An 18,330-nucleotide genomic window follows, 5' to 3' on the forward strand; every position below is an offset into this window, starting at 1 on the left:
TTTTTTTAAACAAGTTTTGGGTACTGTCGCTTGATCCAACAGTGTTGCTTTGATTATTCTTTTCAGTAAATGCCGTTGCAGAGAAATTTATGTGAACCCTTTGGAAATATGTGGATTTCTGCATTAAATTGAACATTAAATTTGATCTTATCTTCAACTAAATCAGACAAACACAGTCTGTTTCAACTGATAATACACAAACATAATCATGTCTTTATTGAACATAATGTGTAAACATTCAGAGGGTGAGGGTGGGAAATGTATGTAAACCATTGGATTAAATATCTTGTTGATCTTGCTGGCAGCAATTACCTCAACAAAAACAGTAGGTGTGGATCCCGAATATTCCCGAATATTTCTCATTCAGATCAGCAATATTCTTGGGTCATGCCACATTATTTCAGTCAGGTGAAGGTCAGGACCCCACTGTTTTGAGTTGTCCTGTTAAGTCACCCAATCTTTGTTGATCTTCAACTGGCAGACAGATGGCGTTATATTATTCTACAAAATGTCTTGATAAAGCTGGTAATTATTTTTCCATTGATGACAGCAAGCTGTCCAGATCCCAATGCAGCAAACCAGCCGCAAACTATGCCGCCTCCTTGATCATACTTTAAAATTAGTATAAGGTTGTGATGTTGGTGTGCCTTTTTCCCCCCACATATAGTGCTGTGTGTTCCTTCTAAACAACTCAGGATTGGTTTCATCTGTCCACAGAATGTTACACCAGTATGGCTGTGGAACACCCAAATGATCTTTTGCGGACTTTAGACATACAGCGGTATTTCTTTTGTTGTAAGATGTGGCTTTTTCCATAGTGTCCTCCCATAAGCACTGTTATAAACACTTATTGTTTGTTAATTTTTTATGTATGGTTGCACGTTACCAATGTTGCTGTCTTTAGCTGGCACGCTAGTTTTTTTTTCATTGAGCATTCTGCAATCGCATTAATCTTTGCAGGATCCCACTACTAAGAAGAGTAGCAACGGTGCTAAACTCCAGCCATTTATAGACACTTCTTACACAGTCCTACTGTGGACTGATGAGTAGCAAGGCTTTTAGTGATACTTCTGTAACCCTTTCCAGCTTTATGCAAGTTAAAATCCTTTTTTGGTTTGAGGCATGAGGCAATACTTCTTGTAAATAGCAAACTCAACTTTGAATGTTTCTTTTTAATGGGACGGGGCAGCTGTGACCAACTCCAATCTCGTCTCACTGCTTACTCCTGACTTCAACTAGCTTTTGGGAGAAGTAGTTAGCTTAGGGGTTTACGTCTTGCAGCCCACAAAGTGAATGTTTACACAGTATGTTCAATAAAGACATTGAAATGTATAGTTGCTTGTGTTTTATTAGTTGAAGCAGACTGTGTTTGTCTATTATTGTGACTTAGTTGAAGATCAGATCAAATGTAATGCCCAATATATATAAATCCAGGCGACTCCAAAGGGATCACACACTATTTCTTCCAGTTTTAAAGTTCTGTTACATGATTTGGTTATAAAAGTCTAATTGTGGATGTAAGGATTTATAGCATAGGTTTGACCCAGGCTTCTGGAGAGAAATGCTGGGATTCTGCATGACTTTCTTCAATCTCTGGCCAGGGAAACAATGTTTCCACTCTGCTCACCTCATATCTACTCCTTACTCACTAGTGCCTAATTTACCTACTTCTTACGTCTTACTCCCCGGGGCTAATCCCACCATTATGTGCAATTAACACCCCAGCAGAGGTGGCACTTCAGGTAGCCAACCTTGAGAACTTCGTAGGTAAGATTTCTTGGTTAAATGACTAACCAAATTGTTGGAACTGTTCTTTATAAGGCCATGTTGACTTTAATGTGCCATAACACAAACATAATATATAAATGGCTGTAATGCAGCTGAATGCAATGACGTAATACGATTAGTCATTGCAATATTTAATAGATTAATACTTCAAGGTATATTTATTAAGTTGATGAGTTCAGGGCTATGGGTATTTTTAATCCTGATGGATAGTGACCACATGGCCCAAAAACTACTGAAACACTCTTAGGGATATCTAGCATTGACATATATTTTCCCCCAAAATGAGTATTTCAGTGGTCTTCAGCCTTTTTTCCCCATTACAAAAAATATCCCATACACTAACAACTGTATGTGCTTACAGGAGAGGACATGTAACTTTCCCCAAGTGGCCTATTAATATAATTGTGCAGAGGAATACGATCTTTATAGATTTTTACCTCAAAATTCTTTGCAAATACAATAGCATTCAAAAATGTAATTGTAAGGAATATAAAGGCACACACCTTGTGGCTGGATGTATCCAGTATGTTTTTACAACCATTATTATTGAACACAAGTTCTGTATGGCAGCTCGTTCGCTTAGTTAATGCAGTTCTTAAGATGATGCACATCAGGTAGTGAAGTCACATCCCGGCAGTTAGTAAAGTTAGAGCAGAGTGAGAGCCTTGCCATGACTTAGTGTTTAAAGAACACTGGACTACATAGAAAGTCCATTCAAAGAGCCATCTAGTTATTGTAAAAAAGTATGCCCATGTTCTTGTTCAAGTATATTTCTGTGGCTATTTATATCCACACATATATACAGTATGTAGTACTTCAATGTGTATTTTTACAACCTTAAAGACATTGACCTGGGCCAGAAAATGGCTCCTCAGTAAAACCGGAGCTAATCTGTAATGTACGAAGTAAAACCCTTGATCTGATTAATTCAATGGTTTCAAACATATAAAACATTAAATCACAAACCCTGTATAAAGAAATAGCAATATAATCCATTTATAATCCTTTTTTTTTACTGTACAAGAACATTAAAATAGTTGGAAGAAAGGATGTAAAAAGAGGTCATACTTACCAGAAAACATCATCATATGCTGAAAGTTCCAGGGGATTTTTTTCCTCCGACCCAGGTTCAAGAAAAAGGTTAGAGGATATATGTTACAGGCTCTTGCTACAAATATAGATATCTGCACTCCAAGAATCAAGGGACAACATTTTTGTTTGCCAAACAGTGAACATACAACTTAACACACAACATTCAAGTTAATGAGTCTAGCGTTTTCAGACTTGTTTATTTTTTTCTGTTTTAATCCTTGTCCCTGGCTATGTCTTAACATTACAATGATGCCCTTGCTCTACTGCTGTTTGACCGATCCCAGTTTATGCTTTTCTTCTTGCTTCCTACTTCCTAAGACCGGTCTAAATGAGTGATGCAATGTATAAATCCTTAATATTTTGTGAGAACATCTATTGACTCTTTGTTGACTCTAGGCATTTAAACATGATTAGGTACCAGCCCAACTGTATTCACTGTAAAAGCAATTTACTGTATTTAAAAGTTTTTAAGCAAGATACTGGTTTTACGTACGCGCCTTTAGTAACACTATATTCTCAAAAAAATGCAGATGGGGCATGAAGGGCCATACTTTATACTGCAAATAAACTATATTTATTTTATTACACTTTCCTTTAAAGCGACTGCAATATATCCAATATACATAACATATCCAACGTCAGAAAGTCAATAACATAAGGAATAAAAAAAAAGGATACAAAAGCACCACATATGAAAAGAGCATTAAATATATGATTCTGGAATGTAAACAAGGCAAGCCCCATATAACAGAAGATAAAGTTCTCTGCCAAAAAATTCATGAACTCGAACAGCTGAAAGAAAAGAGACACAGAAAACATCATTAGCTACTGAAATAAGTAAAGTAAAGATTAAAACAAAAAAGTAGAATTTCTGTGCTACGGCAAAATGACCATTTCACTTCTAAAATCATTGCAATATCCAGTGACAAGGACATATTTCTAAATGATTACTGCTGCTAATTAAAAGCACTTTATGAAGTGATAGCGGCAGAAAATTTTAATAAGCTCAGTTTATTGCACTATGAGCGACTGCATTTAACTCTAACATTCGGCAGGACATGGTGTTCCAAAATTTCCCTTGAGTTCATAAATGGTTACAAGGACTGGCTGGTGCAGAGTGATGGGTGTGATGTCATAGAAAATACATTGTGGAGTTACCATATATGTTCCAGAGAACAGTAGACTGCATGAATTACCTTTCATTTAAATATATCTTTAAAACTGAGCATTTCTCTTAAGATTAAGCGCTGCGTAAACTGTTGGCACTATATAAATAAAGAATAATAATAATAATAATAATAATAATAATAAGATGGCAATTACATTTTTATTTCAAATTTCGAGGAAATATTTGTGAAATTGTTCAGTTTTGTATTGAAAAATTATGATTGAAAAAAATTGATTGCTTGTTTTTTAACTTACCAGTTTTAGTTGCTGACTAATAACATGCTTTGCCTATTTAGTCTGTTAAATACAGATTGGTTTCATTTAGTTGTAGATGAATGAGCACCGGAAGGTCATGTGACGCCGGCGCTCCGTCATATAAGCCCCAGCAGAAGTGCAGGCAGCAGCGCAGGATGTGTACGTGCATCGCGCAGACCTCCACCGGCTGCCAGAGAGGAAGATCTAGGTCCCCTGCAGCACTGCTGAGGATCTGGATCTTAGTCTCATAGTTAGACCTCTATTTGAGGTCTGATTAGAAGATGACCTTGAATATAAAACAATGGTTATTTTTCAGAACATTTGCTCTGAAAAAACCTTGTCTTATAATCGAGCAAATACGGTATTACACATTAAGTTATCTCTCTCTCTCTCTCTCTCTCTCTCTCTCTCTCTCTATATCAAGCAGACGGACACTACAGAGCTCTGCAGCAGAAATGGGGGAACGCTGGCGGAGGTAAGTGAAAGGAGCCGAGCGCTCCAACGACGAATCCATCACTCGATTAATCGATAACGGAAATCGTCGACAACGATTCCCGTTATCGATTATTATCGATTTTATCGATTCGTTGTTTCAGGTCTAGACAGGTGCTTATTATGCGCTACATACTTTCCCTAAGCCAGACACTTTCACTTCAGAATAACGCTTACGGTGGACCAGGGGAGCTCTTCAATACAACCCATTCTACTACCAATGTTTGTCTATGGAGATGGCTGCCTATGTGGTTGATTTTACCTGTTACCAATGGGCATGGCTGAAACATCTAAACTCAATGTAATATGCAAAATATCAGCAAAACTAAAATCTTTAATTGGACTGATTCAACCATACGTTGGGTGACCAGCTGACTGATTAGATTTGACTTTAGCCGACCCCCCTATGAACCAAGGGGCATTCTCTGTATGTTAACCCCCAATCCCAATGGGAACTGGGAAGGTACTATGCAGGGTTCCTGCCTCCCTTAGGGTTTTTCAAAAATATATTTAAATGGGCTATAGAGGGGCACATAACTCCCCCAGGTTTAATTACCCTGCCCATTGTGCACAAGGTGGTGGAAGGGGAGCAATTATCGGCCTCCAGCTGGATAATAGGGGATAATGTTTCATATACTTTTAGTTATTTTAATATTTAATATAGTGGGGGTGGGAGGGCAACATTCTGGGATTTTAAGATTATATTTATGAGCAGGAACTACAGTTTCACATTAATTTTAAGTCACAGGCAACTTGCAAATTAGTGCCTTTTCAAACTACATGCAGTCTCAGCTCCTGCTTGTCAGTGCACGCAAGATTTTTCTCCTAAAGCTAAAGCGAGTTGGATTAAGTGAATTTGCAATGAAAAGACAAGAAGTTATGTTGAGCATTATTATCATTAACCTATACGTTAATTAATAAATAAAAGTGACAGGATATGATATTTCTAATTAAAAGTAACTACAGTTGAAATATGCTTGCGTAAAATGGAAAGGTGCGATTAATCAAATTTGATAGATCTTCACTTTTTTACTTTAAGTATCAGAATACTCAATATAAGACATATTTCCTAATGGAGTTACGGAAAATTAGATTAGATTTTATACTTGCTTATGGAATGAGTCATCTGACACAACAAAGCACACTACGTTATTTCCAATCTACTGCCCTGGGATAAGGCTACACACAGTGATCTCATGGATATAAGTCCTCAAGCATCAATGGTGCTGTGCCAACACCACATGGTTGGTCTGTATTAAAAAGGTAACCCAGAAAAATATCTGTAGTAAAAAAAAAAGGTAACAACTGGTTTTATAGAGCTCTGTTTTAAGTTGATGCTCACAAATACACGTCAATGTGTGTTAGTCCTCTTTTTAGTAATTTAGAATAATAATCTTTAACAATTTTTATCAGTAATATGAGCACATAGAAGCACAGAACACACCAACATTTCCTATTTATAGGTTAAAGGGAAATATTATATTGAAGAATAATAAATGTAGATTTTATTATTACTCTGTTTATACGATTAAAAAGGGCATCTACTTTTTGACATTTTTTTGAGTTCTACTTTCACTTGTTAAAAGCGTTTTACAAGCAAAAAAGCGTTGATCGGGATTAATATGCCAGGCACATTTTAGCACAAGGACTAAAATGTGCTAAAAATGTAAGTAGAATTATACAGCGCAGTACAGAAAGAAAGAGCAGAGGGGAGTCCTTTCATAACAAGGGAACATGATCACAAATAATGAGTGGGTGAGGAATACGCATGAGTGGTGAAGCTATCACTAACTTCTTGTATACCCTGTGCTACTCAATCTCTTTAGTTCATGCATTTTATGAAGAAAAAATGATGTTAGTAACACATTGTTAGATTGTAACATCATACATGTCGTATGGTGGGTGGAACATTTATTTTTTACCTGTTTAATCTTCTAAAACCAAATGGATTAGCATTCTACTTCTCTCCCCATTCTTGTGGCACAATTAAGGTTTATTTCAGAACATTTGAAAGGAATCTCCCTTCTTACCTACAAGCTGCTATTTGGGGGTTATGTGGGTTAGCCAAGGAGGCACCAGTGGAAGGCATTTATTTTTCCAAGGAGTTTGACAAAATTATAGCTTTCAGTTGCTCTGCTCCATTTTTGTTGAATTGTATAGCTGGAGGCCCTCTATTGTAGCAACAGACTAATGGAAGATTTACTAGCAAATTCTAACCAGACTGTGAGCAGCTGGATACTAATATTACTATCTCTATAAAAAGGCTTCATCAAGTGTTCAAAGCACCAAGCACAGTAGCGACATACAGAAACAATATAATTACTTTTATCATAATCACCTTTTATGTCTCTAAGTACCAGAAAGGTGAGCAATGCAGCTGATGTTTGTTTCATCATCTGTTTTAAATTAATAGATTATAGGCAAAAGGTTTTCGCTACTTTGATGTCTTCAGAGTGAACTCTAAATCTAGAAAGACATAATATATTTAGAAAGTGTACTTGACATCTGTTTTAGCACGCCTGCTGCATGCGTAATATAAGGCTTCAAAGAGCGGATCACAAGTGCGGAATATTTCCTTTTCATACCCTTTCACGTGATCTGCTTCTATTGACAATGGTTGCAGTCGCTACACAGGAGTGATAAATTCTGTTTTGGCAGCAAATGTGAGTCTCCTGTTAGCATTTTGTTATCATTTACTCCAGGTCCAAAAGCCAATTGACTTAACATTGTGCTAAACCTCAAATCTTGACAGGATACCAGTATGATGATAATTCTTTGTAAAACATAAGGGTTTGTATGCATGGAGATATCTACAAGCACATCTAGTATGGGTTCTATCAGACAATGGATGTGGACACAAACCACTTGGGACATAATGCGTGTGTCACTGGAGGTATCAGATTAAGGATGACCAGATGTTCAGATGTCAGATGTGGCGTTTAGCAGAAAACCTTAGAGTTCAAATGTATGCATGCCACATCAACCCAACCTGAAGCTCCATACAAAAGGATGTATTCACTAAAGAGAGAGGTATCAGGAGAGTTTGCAGAAGAGTTGTGGTTTTAACATCCTTACTTCACTATTCATTATGAAGGGCTAAAGTATGCAAATTTTCTACAACAAGAAGGGACGAGCTGGCCCTCCATAATGCACATTTAATGGGTAAAGAAATCTTGTTGATTTAACCATGTATTATGGTTGGCCATTCACAATTTACTGTATAGTGAAGTCACTTTTCACTTTTTGTGAACAGACCCCTAAAGAAGCCAACAAAGCCAGGAAGCAAACTATTTAACAATGCTAATTCCGCTTGCACACCTAGAGTCTACAACGGCTATCGAGGTGGTGTATGGTGGGAGACAAACCTGCATAGTCTGCACAATTGTACCTACATGTTTGAATTTAAAGCAGCAAATACCACCAATCATTGATACCAGGTCTGGTAATTTTAAAACAAGTAGCTTTCTCATAAAGGTTAATGCCATTGATATGCAGTAGGATAATGAAATGCAGTCAATTCCTGAATATTTAATGTACGATGCATAAAACAGCCTTTTAAAGTGCACAGAATTTACTACTGCAATTATCAGAGCAAATACACAGGGTGTTAAGTATATATTGCATCTATTATATTAACTGTAGATTTGGGGAAAATATCTAGAAAGAAAACATTGGAAACAAGTCAGAAACGCAAGATTACTATATGTTTGATTATCATATTAATCCAATATGCATAAAGGCAGTAACATTTATGTTAAAAGATTATTACTCCTTTAAAAAAAAAAGCATGAGGAGGAATAGGAAAGGACACATTTCTAATGGTAACTTAGACACGTACTATGCCCTTAAAATGGAAGCTCATGAGCTAAAAAGCCAACCATTCCCGCTAGGAACTTTGTGTAAAAAGATGGCAAGCTTGCAAGCAGGGTTCTCAACTCCTGATGTGTCCGTATGTTTTCATATTCCTTTGTTATGTGTGTTAACTGCCCCATTTAAATTGTACACCACTGCATAATTTGTTGGCGATTAACAAATAAGATAATAATAATAATAATAATAATAATAATAATAATACATGTTTCTTTTTAGGTTTTTATTATCTATTCCTATAAATTGAGTTGGTATTGCTTAAAAACATTATTTGGGGCCACTTCTGATTTAGACAAACACATTGGTATATCACCATGCGGTGACTCTGAAATAACGTAGACTAGCTGCTTGTATAAGAAATCTACAAAACTGTAATTGAAATACATAAGCCAACATATCAGATGACATACTAGTTGCTCTTTTGCAATCACTTGTGTGATTTTGCCAGAAATCCCAATCAGTAATATTAAAAGGGCTCCTAATATTTCTAAAGGAAAAAATAAGATACTGCATTAGTGTCTATCCCTCCGTCTAACTATACAGAGAGATCAATATAATTGTGTATGGAGCTTCTGCATGGTAGGTCTTTCTGTGAAACAAACAGTTTCGAGGATCCTGTAAAACAAACTCACGAGAATATTTTTCCCAGAAAATAACATTAACATGCGTCTTTGTGGTTAGATGTTAAATTATTGTGAAATACAATAAAAAAATAAAATAAAAAAAGACTACCCTACCAACGCAAAAAGGTGTCCTTTACAAAAAGAAAAAGCTGTCAAAACCGTATCAACAGATTGGGGTACCAAGGGTTTTAATCAGACACTGAATGGTAGTCGGTATTTGTTATCAATGTATACATCTTGCGTATGTGTTCTTTAAACAACAGGCTTTCTTAGGAAGTGGAATTTCAAGGCGTTACTATGGCACAGAATAATCCCACCCAAGTGAATAGGCTTTATTATTTCCTTAACGCATGAATGAGTACATTATTCACACACAGTGTCATTACTTATTTGAAACTCCTTGGCATATAAACCAAAAGATAAAACTCGGCTAGAATGGATCCAATTTCTTCACACCAGTATTGTTGGAAATGAATACAGGAAACAATATAAATAATGGCCCGTAGAACGCTTTTCATAAAGCAGTGACTTGTTCAAGACCCCGCTTTGCAGGATGAATGCTGGCAAAATGTATTTCTCCATTCGTTTTGTTTATCATTTGTGTTTTTGCCAGCGTTAACAATTTCAATATAACATAACCGAACTAGAGAACAATATATTCGAAGTGATTGCTTTGCCTGTGCAGTGCGGATAGATGGTTAATCTGATTTGGAAGCATTTTGTTCTTGGTAAACAACAAATTGAAATTTGCTTTGCAAACCAAATGGAATGCTTTCACATAACACATTTACAGTGTGGTTTGTTTGTTCTTAGGAATAAATTATCTCTGTATAAATATCTAACCTTTTTGATTATTCCAGGTAAGAATATAAATGTTAGGAGGGTCTATTTTAAAACCTACCTTTTACAGACAGGCACAGACATGGTTAATACCTCTCAAGTGTGCCTCTTTAGGATGCAGTCCCTCCATGGGACCCAGATGCGCTGCTCACTTACCATTAGTAATATAAATTAATGATGTCAGGCAGCACTCAAAATCTAGGTGTAATAGTGGGACTCCACCCAATACAAACTTATATACCAAATAAAGATGTCACTCTTTGTAGTAGCGTTATCTGTTTTACCACAAGTGACAACTTTTCAATCCTGCACTGGGATCTTTTGCAAGTCATAAAAAAAGTGCCAAAAAACAGTGCAATTTTATAGATAAACACATTTACGCATGAGGCTATCATCAAATTGTTAGATTTTATTTAAAGAGGCAAATCTTATAGCGATAACATGAAATTCATTAATAATCAATATATGCATCATTCATAAACAAGTACAAAATCTCTAATTCATTCTAAGTACCGGTAATATATATATATATATATATAGATGGATACATATTTATTATTTTGATTATATGATTTGTGTTCGTATTTAATTATGATTTTTTTAATCATTTATTTGCGAGTATTGTGATATCACCTTGAGATTCATAATTTTGATTTAAATTATATTACATAGATAACTCACGTGGGGAAAAGGAGATAGATACCTGAGAGTTATATATATCTATGACTTAGAAGGAATTAGAGATTTTGTGCTAATGATATTATTATATTGGTGAATATTATGTTCCAGTTTTTTAATCCACGATACTGTGTACCCAAACAGCAAACAAATCTTTTTCGAAAAATCACCGTGTAAATAAAATACATTTGTCTGAAGATGCATTATTCTTCCAACTGTCTTACTTAATCATCTAAATAGCTATCAATATGCCACAAATGTACCTAGGAACTTTCTACATGAGCCCACCCTTAAGTCTTTAAATAGGCTAAATATTAACCCCTTAATGCCCCATCATGCAGATTCTATGTAATTGCTCATCATATGTGTCAACCAAATGACTCTAATACCTGTTCTTATGCAAACCTTGACATGTTTCTATTTAAAGATACACTTAATTAACATGCTGGTAGCAAAAGCACCAATTAGGAGTCATAGATATCATCAGATCAATGTGGAATATGAAGTCATGCAGATAATATGGCTATGCGATTTGGACCTTTTATCCTAAAAAGACTATTCCCAGGTATGGTCACAAACCCATGAAAGTCTCAGTAAGGCGCTGCCCCTAGCCACACCCCCGGTTCCAACCTGCGACTGCCTGGACAGGCAGGGGTTAACAGGTTTGTGGATACGGAGATGATGCTTTCACACAGTGGATGAAATAACGCATATAGTTTATTAATCAAATCAACATGTATAATGACCAGCTAAAAGTAGAATGAAAGTAATCATGCTTATACCCCTTCCTGCACTGCGAGACCCTCAAAGATATCTGCTGCTTCGCAGTGTGAGACGGGCTGCAGGGCTGAGCGCCAGACACCATATGCTGATCCGTGGCAGAAACTCGTCAATGCTGGAAGGGTCTCAATTTTCTATCTTTTAGTAATACATGAAAGTCTTTGATTTAAATTCCCTGTTATGTAGAGAATAACTGAAAAAAAAAAACATTTTAACTGCTTCCTCAACAATTAACCTTTTAACCAACACTATTCTTCACAATATTAACCCCTTTTGCTTCACAATTCACTTCCAGCACTATACTCCTAATTAGTAAGTTGACTCTATGGTCATTTGGATTTTGGCTGGTATGCACACAGAAAAATAACACATCATTAGAAATACACTGACTTTAGCTGTCAGGAAAAGCTATTCCAATGGTAATTGAGCTTGACTGATATTTTCACATTTAACTGGGTAAGTATAATAATACTTTAAAATTTAAAGCAAACATGACACCAAAGATAGGCAGGATTTTAATATTTTTCCTCCTGTTGTCAGACATACGGTTACATTTAGTGTAAGGCTGTTCTAGCTCTGGAAACCTGGAAACTAGGTACAGGTTAAAGAAGGAAATCTCTATATGGCATCTCAACCAATTTCAGAGCAAATAGAAACCGGCAGGAGATCGAAGGTACTGGGACAAAGCCTGAAGCTGTCCTTAAGTGAAAAGGAACCCAAGTGTGCAGCAGGTAAAGGACAGCTTTACTGCCTACTACCTCTCATTAGGTCACCCCACAGAGACTGAATATGAATCAAAAGATGAAACCCCTAACCTAACTAAAATTAAATGAATAAAAAATGAAACCAGATGGACATGGACAAAGAATGTGACACATATTGCTAGACCTGTGAACTTTGGTGAAAACAATGAAGTGTAACAACACATTTATAAAAAAAAATGCAGCAATGGTGTAGAATAACCTAGTGCACAGACTGTGACCTCACACTTTTGATCACACTTCCCACTTAGTGTAACATTAGGTCTAACCCTGGATAATCTTTATGTTAAGTCTCTGTACATATGTCAGTCCCGGAAAGCTTTTACATGAATCAATAACATTGCTGTGAACAAGTACTTCCTAGTGTATACCTAGGTTTACCCCATTAACACAGTGTCAGTGAGAAGCTATACATTAAATCAGGCAACCCAGTAACATCCATTACCCAAGATCACAATTCGACTTAGCCTTTAAAATGCCTGTCAAATACCAGGTCTAGCCTGATCTAGCCTCCTCATCACACACTAACAACACCTGGTTGAACCAATATCCACATCTCTTATCAAGCATTCTTATCTTGGCTTTAGAGGTCCAGGAGTCTACAACATTTTGTATATAAACAGTTGGGTGAAACAATATTGGTCTCCTATTTTATTTTCTACAGTGCAGCATATTACTTAACCATTCTTGCTACACGACCAAGTTGTATTCCTGGTAAGGGTTGTATTTATCTTTAGTGCTGCACTAATCCTAACCCAGGGCAGTGCCACCAACGCCCACCTCAGCACCACTGTCCTCACTGCCTAGCACATGGATATGCCTCTAAGGTGTTAATGGGCCAGTGGGGGAGAACTGTGATCTCCCTTTTAACCACCCGAGAGGGCAGATGTCTAGCTGTTAGGTAACAGGGAGGCTGCCAGGACCTGCACCTGCTGACCTGGGAGTAAGATTTCTGGTGAGAGTAGATGACCTGACATTCAGCTAATTGTAAGTTGTACAGACTGATGCAACAAAGCACCCTCAAACAATGACACTGATTACATCATTCTTTAGTGTTGGAATGAGGCTCTTAATGTGGACATTTAGGGCCTAATAGTAAAACCGTTTTGACTCATGTGCGCATTGATGTGGCTTTGTACCCTTGTGTCTTGACCATACCTGGGAACTCTCCGAGTTTGGCCTAGAACATTCAGGTGAAGTGCTGCTTCTCCGGGACACTAAGGGAAAACTCTGGGTCACCCACTTCCCCATTAAATAAAGCACCCACTAAAGTCAACGGAAACGCTCACTGACATCAGCGGAACCTCCTACCTATATTCTGCAGGGAGGGGGCTCCAGGTAGCTCCAGAATGTTCCCAGGTATGTTTCTGACTGATTCAATCTCATGGCAAGAGCCAACATCATATTTATATTGGGCAGGCCCAAATCAGGACAGATTGTTTACCAAGGTCTTCAAATGCCTTATGCTAATACCGGTACTCCCCTTCATTAGGTTTACCTAATTGTGTGAGGGCAATAATGTTTTTACTTATGAGGTTTACATGTTTGGTTTCATCATTCACCAAAGGAAACAAGCACCAAAGTGCTTCTTCTCTCAGGCTTTATATAGACTGATATATTTCTACAGTTTACAAAATGACCTGACCATAAAATATGCAACAATGCCGACAATTAGAGGACCGATGTTTTTCTAACCTAAACCATAAGTATACACAGACAATCTCCTCCTGTAAAAGTCTAGGTTCGTTAATCCAACATTTTACACTAAAAAGCCTAAGTATTTAGCAAAAAAGATTTATTTGGATGGGATTACACCCATTACTGAGACACAATTAAAATGAAGTTTTCTGATTTGGGGACATTTATGAATACGTTTAAGTTGCTTAAGCAATCTAAAATAATATGCTATTTAGTAATGCAACTGTAACCATATAAACTTCAATTTGTGGTCACAGTGCATCCTGTGGTGGGTGACACCTTTTAAGCTTAAGAGACGATAATCAGGCATCCACCTGGGGAGGGGTCATATGGGGCCCCTGCAGTAAATGTTGTTGTTGCTGAATGCCTAAACATCGAGGCATTACACCAACAGTGAAGAAATCAGTATTAGATCGCTTTTTAAGCTTGATCAATGCCATGACATGCCAGGCACGTCATTGGTCGTTAACTGCCCTTTTTGCGTGGCGTGCCTGGCACATCATTGATCATTAAGGGGTTAAATACAAGAATGAGATGTGCTCATAATACTATTACAAATAAGAAAAGAACTGTAAACAGGTTGCAGCTGCTGGTAGCTGTAGTCCACTTGCTACACCTGCACACCTTAGCCTAATTTTCCCCAAAAATCTGAAAGGACACTAGGCTGAAAAGAAGACATATGGGTTCCATGGGTTTGATTAGTCATATCAATAAGTGATGGTAGCAGCGTTCCAAAAACTTTAGAGACCTCAGTATCCTACTTCTAAAGAGTCAAGGGCAGGTTAAACATGGGAGGAAGGCCAGGGAGCTAGCATTGGTCCAGTTGCTAAGCAATAACGGTAGATGTTGTGCAGAGAAATATAGGGTATTAGACATACTGTATGATCGCATATAACCAAAATTACCGGTACACCCAAAATCCACATAGCACTAAGTCTTGGTACAATAATGAGATTGTACAAATAATTAGTACAGACAGTCTTTTTCATTTCATTATTATGGGAGACACACTGTATAAATTCATACATCAGTAAAGTATAAAATACTGTATATACTGGGGAACAGAAATTAGCTGTTTTACATTAAATGCATTAGTTTATGTAGTGTAGGTACTAACATCTTGTTTTTGGTAGTCAGACGTTTAGAAGTAATTAGTGGAATTGGATAACTACACGATTTAAAGAAAGGTCAATGAACATCGTGGGTTGTGTGAGTGGTCATAGTTATTACTAAAACCCACACATTAGCAAAAAGAAAAAAACTATTCCAATTGTTGTAATATTTAAAGCTTGTGGGTGTGTAAAGATTTGACATTCTTCATTTATTTTCCCTTGGTGCCATGGTCACCTACACTCATAATAATTTAACAATTATGAGAAGGCTTAGTGTCACAAAAAGCTATGAAATACCAAAAACAAAAAATCAACTAGGCAGAAAATATATAATAGGCACCGTGTGACAGCTATGAATGATTTGGGCAGAAAACCTTGTTCTCTCATAAAAACATAATGATTTTCTAAGCATGTTCCCCCAAAGAAAGCAATCCAGCGCACATTTTGGGCATTGCTATAGACTCATTTACTCCTGACAGCTTGTATTCTGAAATATGTAATTTGTGAGATCAAAGTCTCAATGACTGGTACAGTCTGAAGAACTAAGTAATATTTAATATTCCAGCAGAGAGCTTAGTCACTAGAAACACAAGGTCTTGCAACATGAGCCATTACAAGCACCATTATTCAGACAAGACATATTTAGCTATTTGACCCCGAACTGGTGAGAAAATAAAAATGGGTTCTCTCTTATCTAATTATTACATTAGAAAAAAAAAACATACTTCTATCAATCCAGACAGCTCAATGAAAAAAAACAGACAAGACTTGATCTCTTTTAAAACTTTAAACCCGAGTGCTTTCCATTCCCGGAGCTAATATAGCAGCATCGTGTATTATGAAGTGTTCAGTAAGCAGCGAACAGACAGAGCTCTTCAATATACTCTCCTTTAATTAAGTTCCATGTGCATCCTAATTTGAATTCTAAATTTCACATTGGTTTGACCGAACAGCTCTTGTGAATTTAACGTTTTATAAAACTGGTTCTACCTTTATATGACCTTTATATGTTTGATCCAGTGACATAGGAATTTAACTTCAACCCAGCGGAGGAGAACTTCCTCGGTGATTCAGATGGTCAAGGTGTGTAAGGCCCAGGGCAGTGGTCCCAATAAATACTTACACTGTCACTCTCAAAAGTACAAAAGTATAATATAATAATATGCCTTGTGGCAATATAAGAGAGGCTTTTTATATGAGTCAAAGGCTGGAGTGCTCGCTATTCGCTACCTAAAAGGGTTAATCAGGCAATTCCAGCCCTTTTCCTTTAATGTAGTCGCCCCTCCTCTGTAAGGTAAAAATGGCAGTTCTGAAGTCATTTGGCTGACAGTGGGAGAAATAGGGGTCTATAAGCCTTGTACCTACAGACCACTGTGTGTTCAACTGTCTTAAGTATTTGTTCTGTTTGGTTTTTTTTTGTTATGAGAACAGGAATAGTTGGTCAGTGTGTTAGAAAAGAAAATGTTTAGTTAGTCTGGAATAGGATTTGATTTCTCTTTTCTTTATTTGTTCGATGTCTGATTTAACCCCTTAAGGACAGAGCTGTTTTTTAATTTATTTTTCGTACCCCTGACAATGGTACAAGGCACGTCAATTGTTGTCAAGGGGCTAAACACACAGTGACTACTCGGGTAACATGTCACAGTATGTATGTATGTATGTCTTGTGTGTGTGTGTGAGACGGTTATATCTATCTAACAACCAAGTTCTTGGCTTGAGGTATAGATGTGTGTGTGTGTGTAACAAATTTAAAAAAAAATATTTTGTATTTTGGCCAAAGTACATAAGCTCATCTAAAAAGTCATGGCACTCTATGGGAGGTGAGCGTTATCTGATGTTAACCCTTAATGCACACAGAATGAAGTGCATGAAGACATGCTGCCCAGCAATTTGGGATTGAGTGCAGATGTAATGTGTCTCAATTTTTGAAAATTCTATCTCAGAAAAAAAGTTTTTCTAAATATTCTTTCATTATTATGGGACAGCATTGGCACTTCTTACTACTTTGCATACAGCTGGTCGTCATCAATGTTGCTGTGATGGTCAGTTTATCGTCTGAAAGTAACGTCCCACGCATTTCGAGATGCCCTTATTTAAAAACATATTACAACAAAACATGTACATAGAAAATATGGAAGGATGGGTGGGTTTCTTGGAGGAACCAAACCTTCAAAGAAAGTGCTGTTTTTAAGCAAAGTGACTCAGCTACACAAATGAAATACATGTATGGGGGCTCAATTAATTTCCGAGAGTGCTTGAAATACCATGTTATGCTTCTACAAAAATAGCACAGAAAATTATAACCGTGGACAGTCTTTGTAATTAGACTTGACTTTCTATCAAGTAAATTATTTTGACAAATCAATGGAACTATAATGAATATTCCTTTCTATGCACCATCCTATTTTATTACAATTACTTAAATTGGAATATGCCCATTAAAAAAATTTCTACTTTCTGCTTTTCTGTTGAAAGCACAGTAGCAACAAAAGATCTCCAAATTAGGTTTAATATGCAAATGAGGGAAAATAAACAAAATTAATTGGCATATGTCAAAAGGACAGAAAATTAACAAACATGAATTAAAGTTAAAGGTAATGTGAAAAGGCTATTAAAATCACAGCATTATATATGTTTTTTTTTTGTTTTTTTTTATGTGAACGCTTAGAAACACAGTATTAGTGTGGAGCCATTGTCCTTTCCTGGCCAGACACAGCATCCTCTTTGTATAACAATACACTTGCCACATCTCTTGACAGCATAGCTCCAGTTACTATATGTTACCCCCTGACAATTGAAACACCAACCATGGCATACCAAAATCACACGCTTTCTTCAGAAGTGCTATCGCACTTCAGAAAATCCAAATCCAGCGAAGACTTTACTCACTATAAATCCATGCTTCGCACCTACAACTCTGCCCTCTCTCTCGCCAAACAACTCTACTTCTCAACTCTTATATCCTCCCTCCTATACCACCACCCACCACCACTCTCTCCACTCATCCCATACTAACAACCTTTTCCCCTACAACTGAAGAAGAGATAGCCACTCTTCTTTCTTCCTCTCACTCAACAACCTGTCCCCTTGACCCCATTCCATCACATCTCGCAAAGTCTCTATGTCCATCACTTGGTTCATCATTTACCCACCTCTTTAATCTTTCTCTATCAT

At 36.9% G+C, this 18,330-nt stretch overlaps 1 protein-coding gene across 1 annotated transcript in view; it reads right to left on the reverse strand.

Moving 5' to 3' along the window:
• SLC9A9 (solute carrier family 9 member A9) overlaps positions 1 to 18,330 on the reverse strand; it is a 206,200-nt gene that overhangs the window by 77,289 nt on the left and 110,581 nt on the right. Inside the window, exons 10-11 of the mRNA XM_053459240.1 lie at positions 3,559 to 3,672; positions 2,861 to 2,972 (exon numbers count right to left, since the gene is read on the reverse strand). Coding sequence (XP_053315215.1) covers positions 2,861 to 2,972; positions 3,559 to 3,672 — 226 coding nt within the window. The remainder of the gene's footprint in view (positions 1 to 2,860; positions 2,973 to 3,558; positions 3,673 to 18,330) is intronic.

The sequence above is a fragment of the Spea bombifrons genome, chromosome 3, assembly GCF_027358695.1.
Source record: "Spea bombifrons isolate aSpeBom1 chromosome 3, aSpeBom1.2.pri, whole genome shotgun sequence".
Classification (NCBI taxonomy): Eukaryota; Metazoa; Chordata; class Amphibia; order Anura; family Pelobatidae; genus Spea; species Spea bombifrons.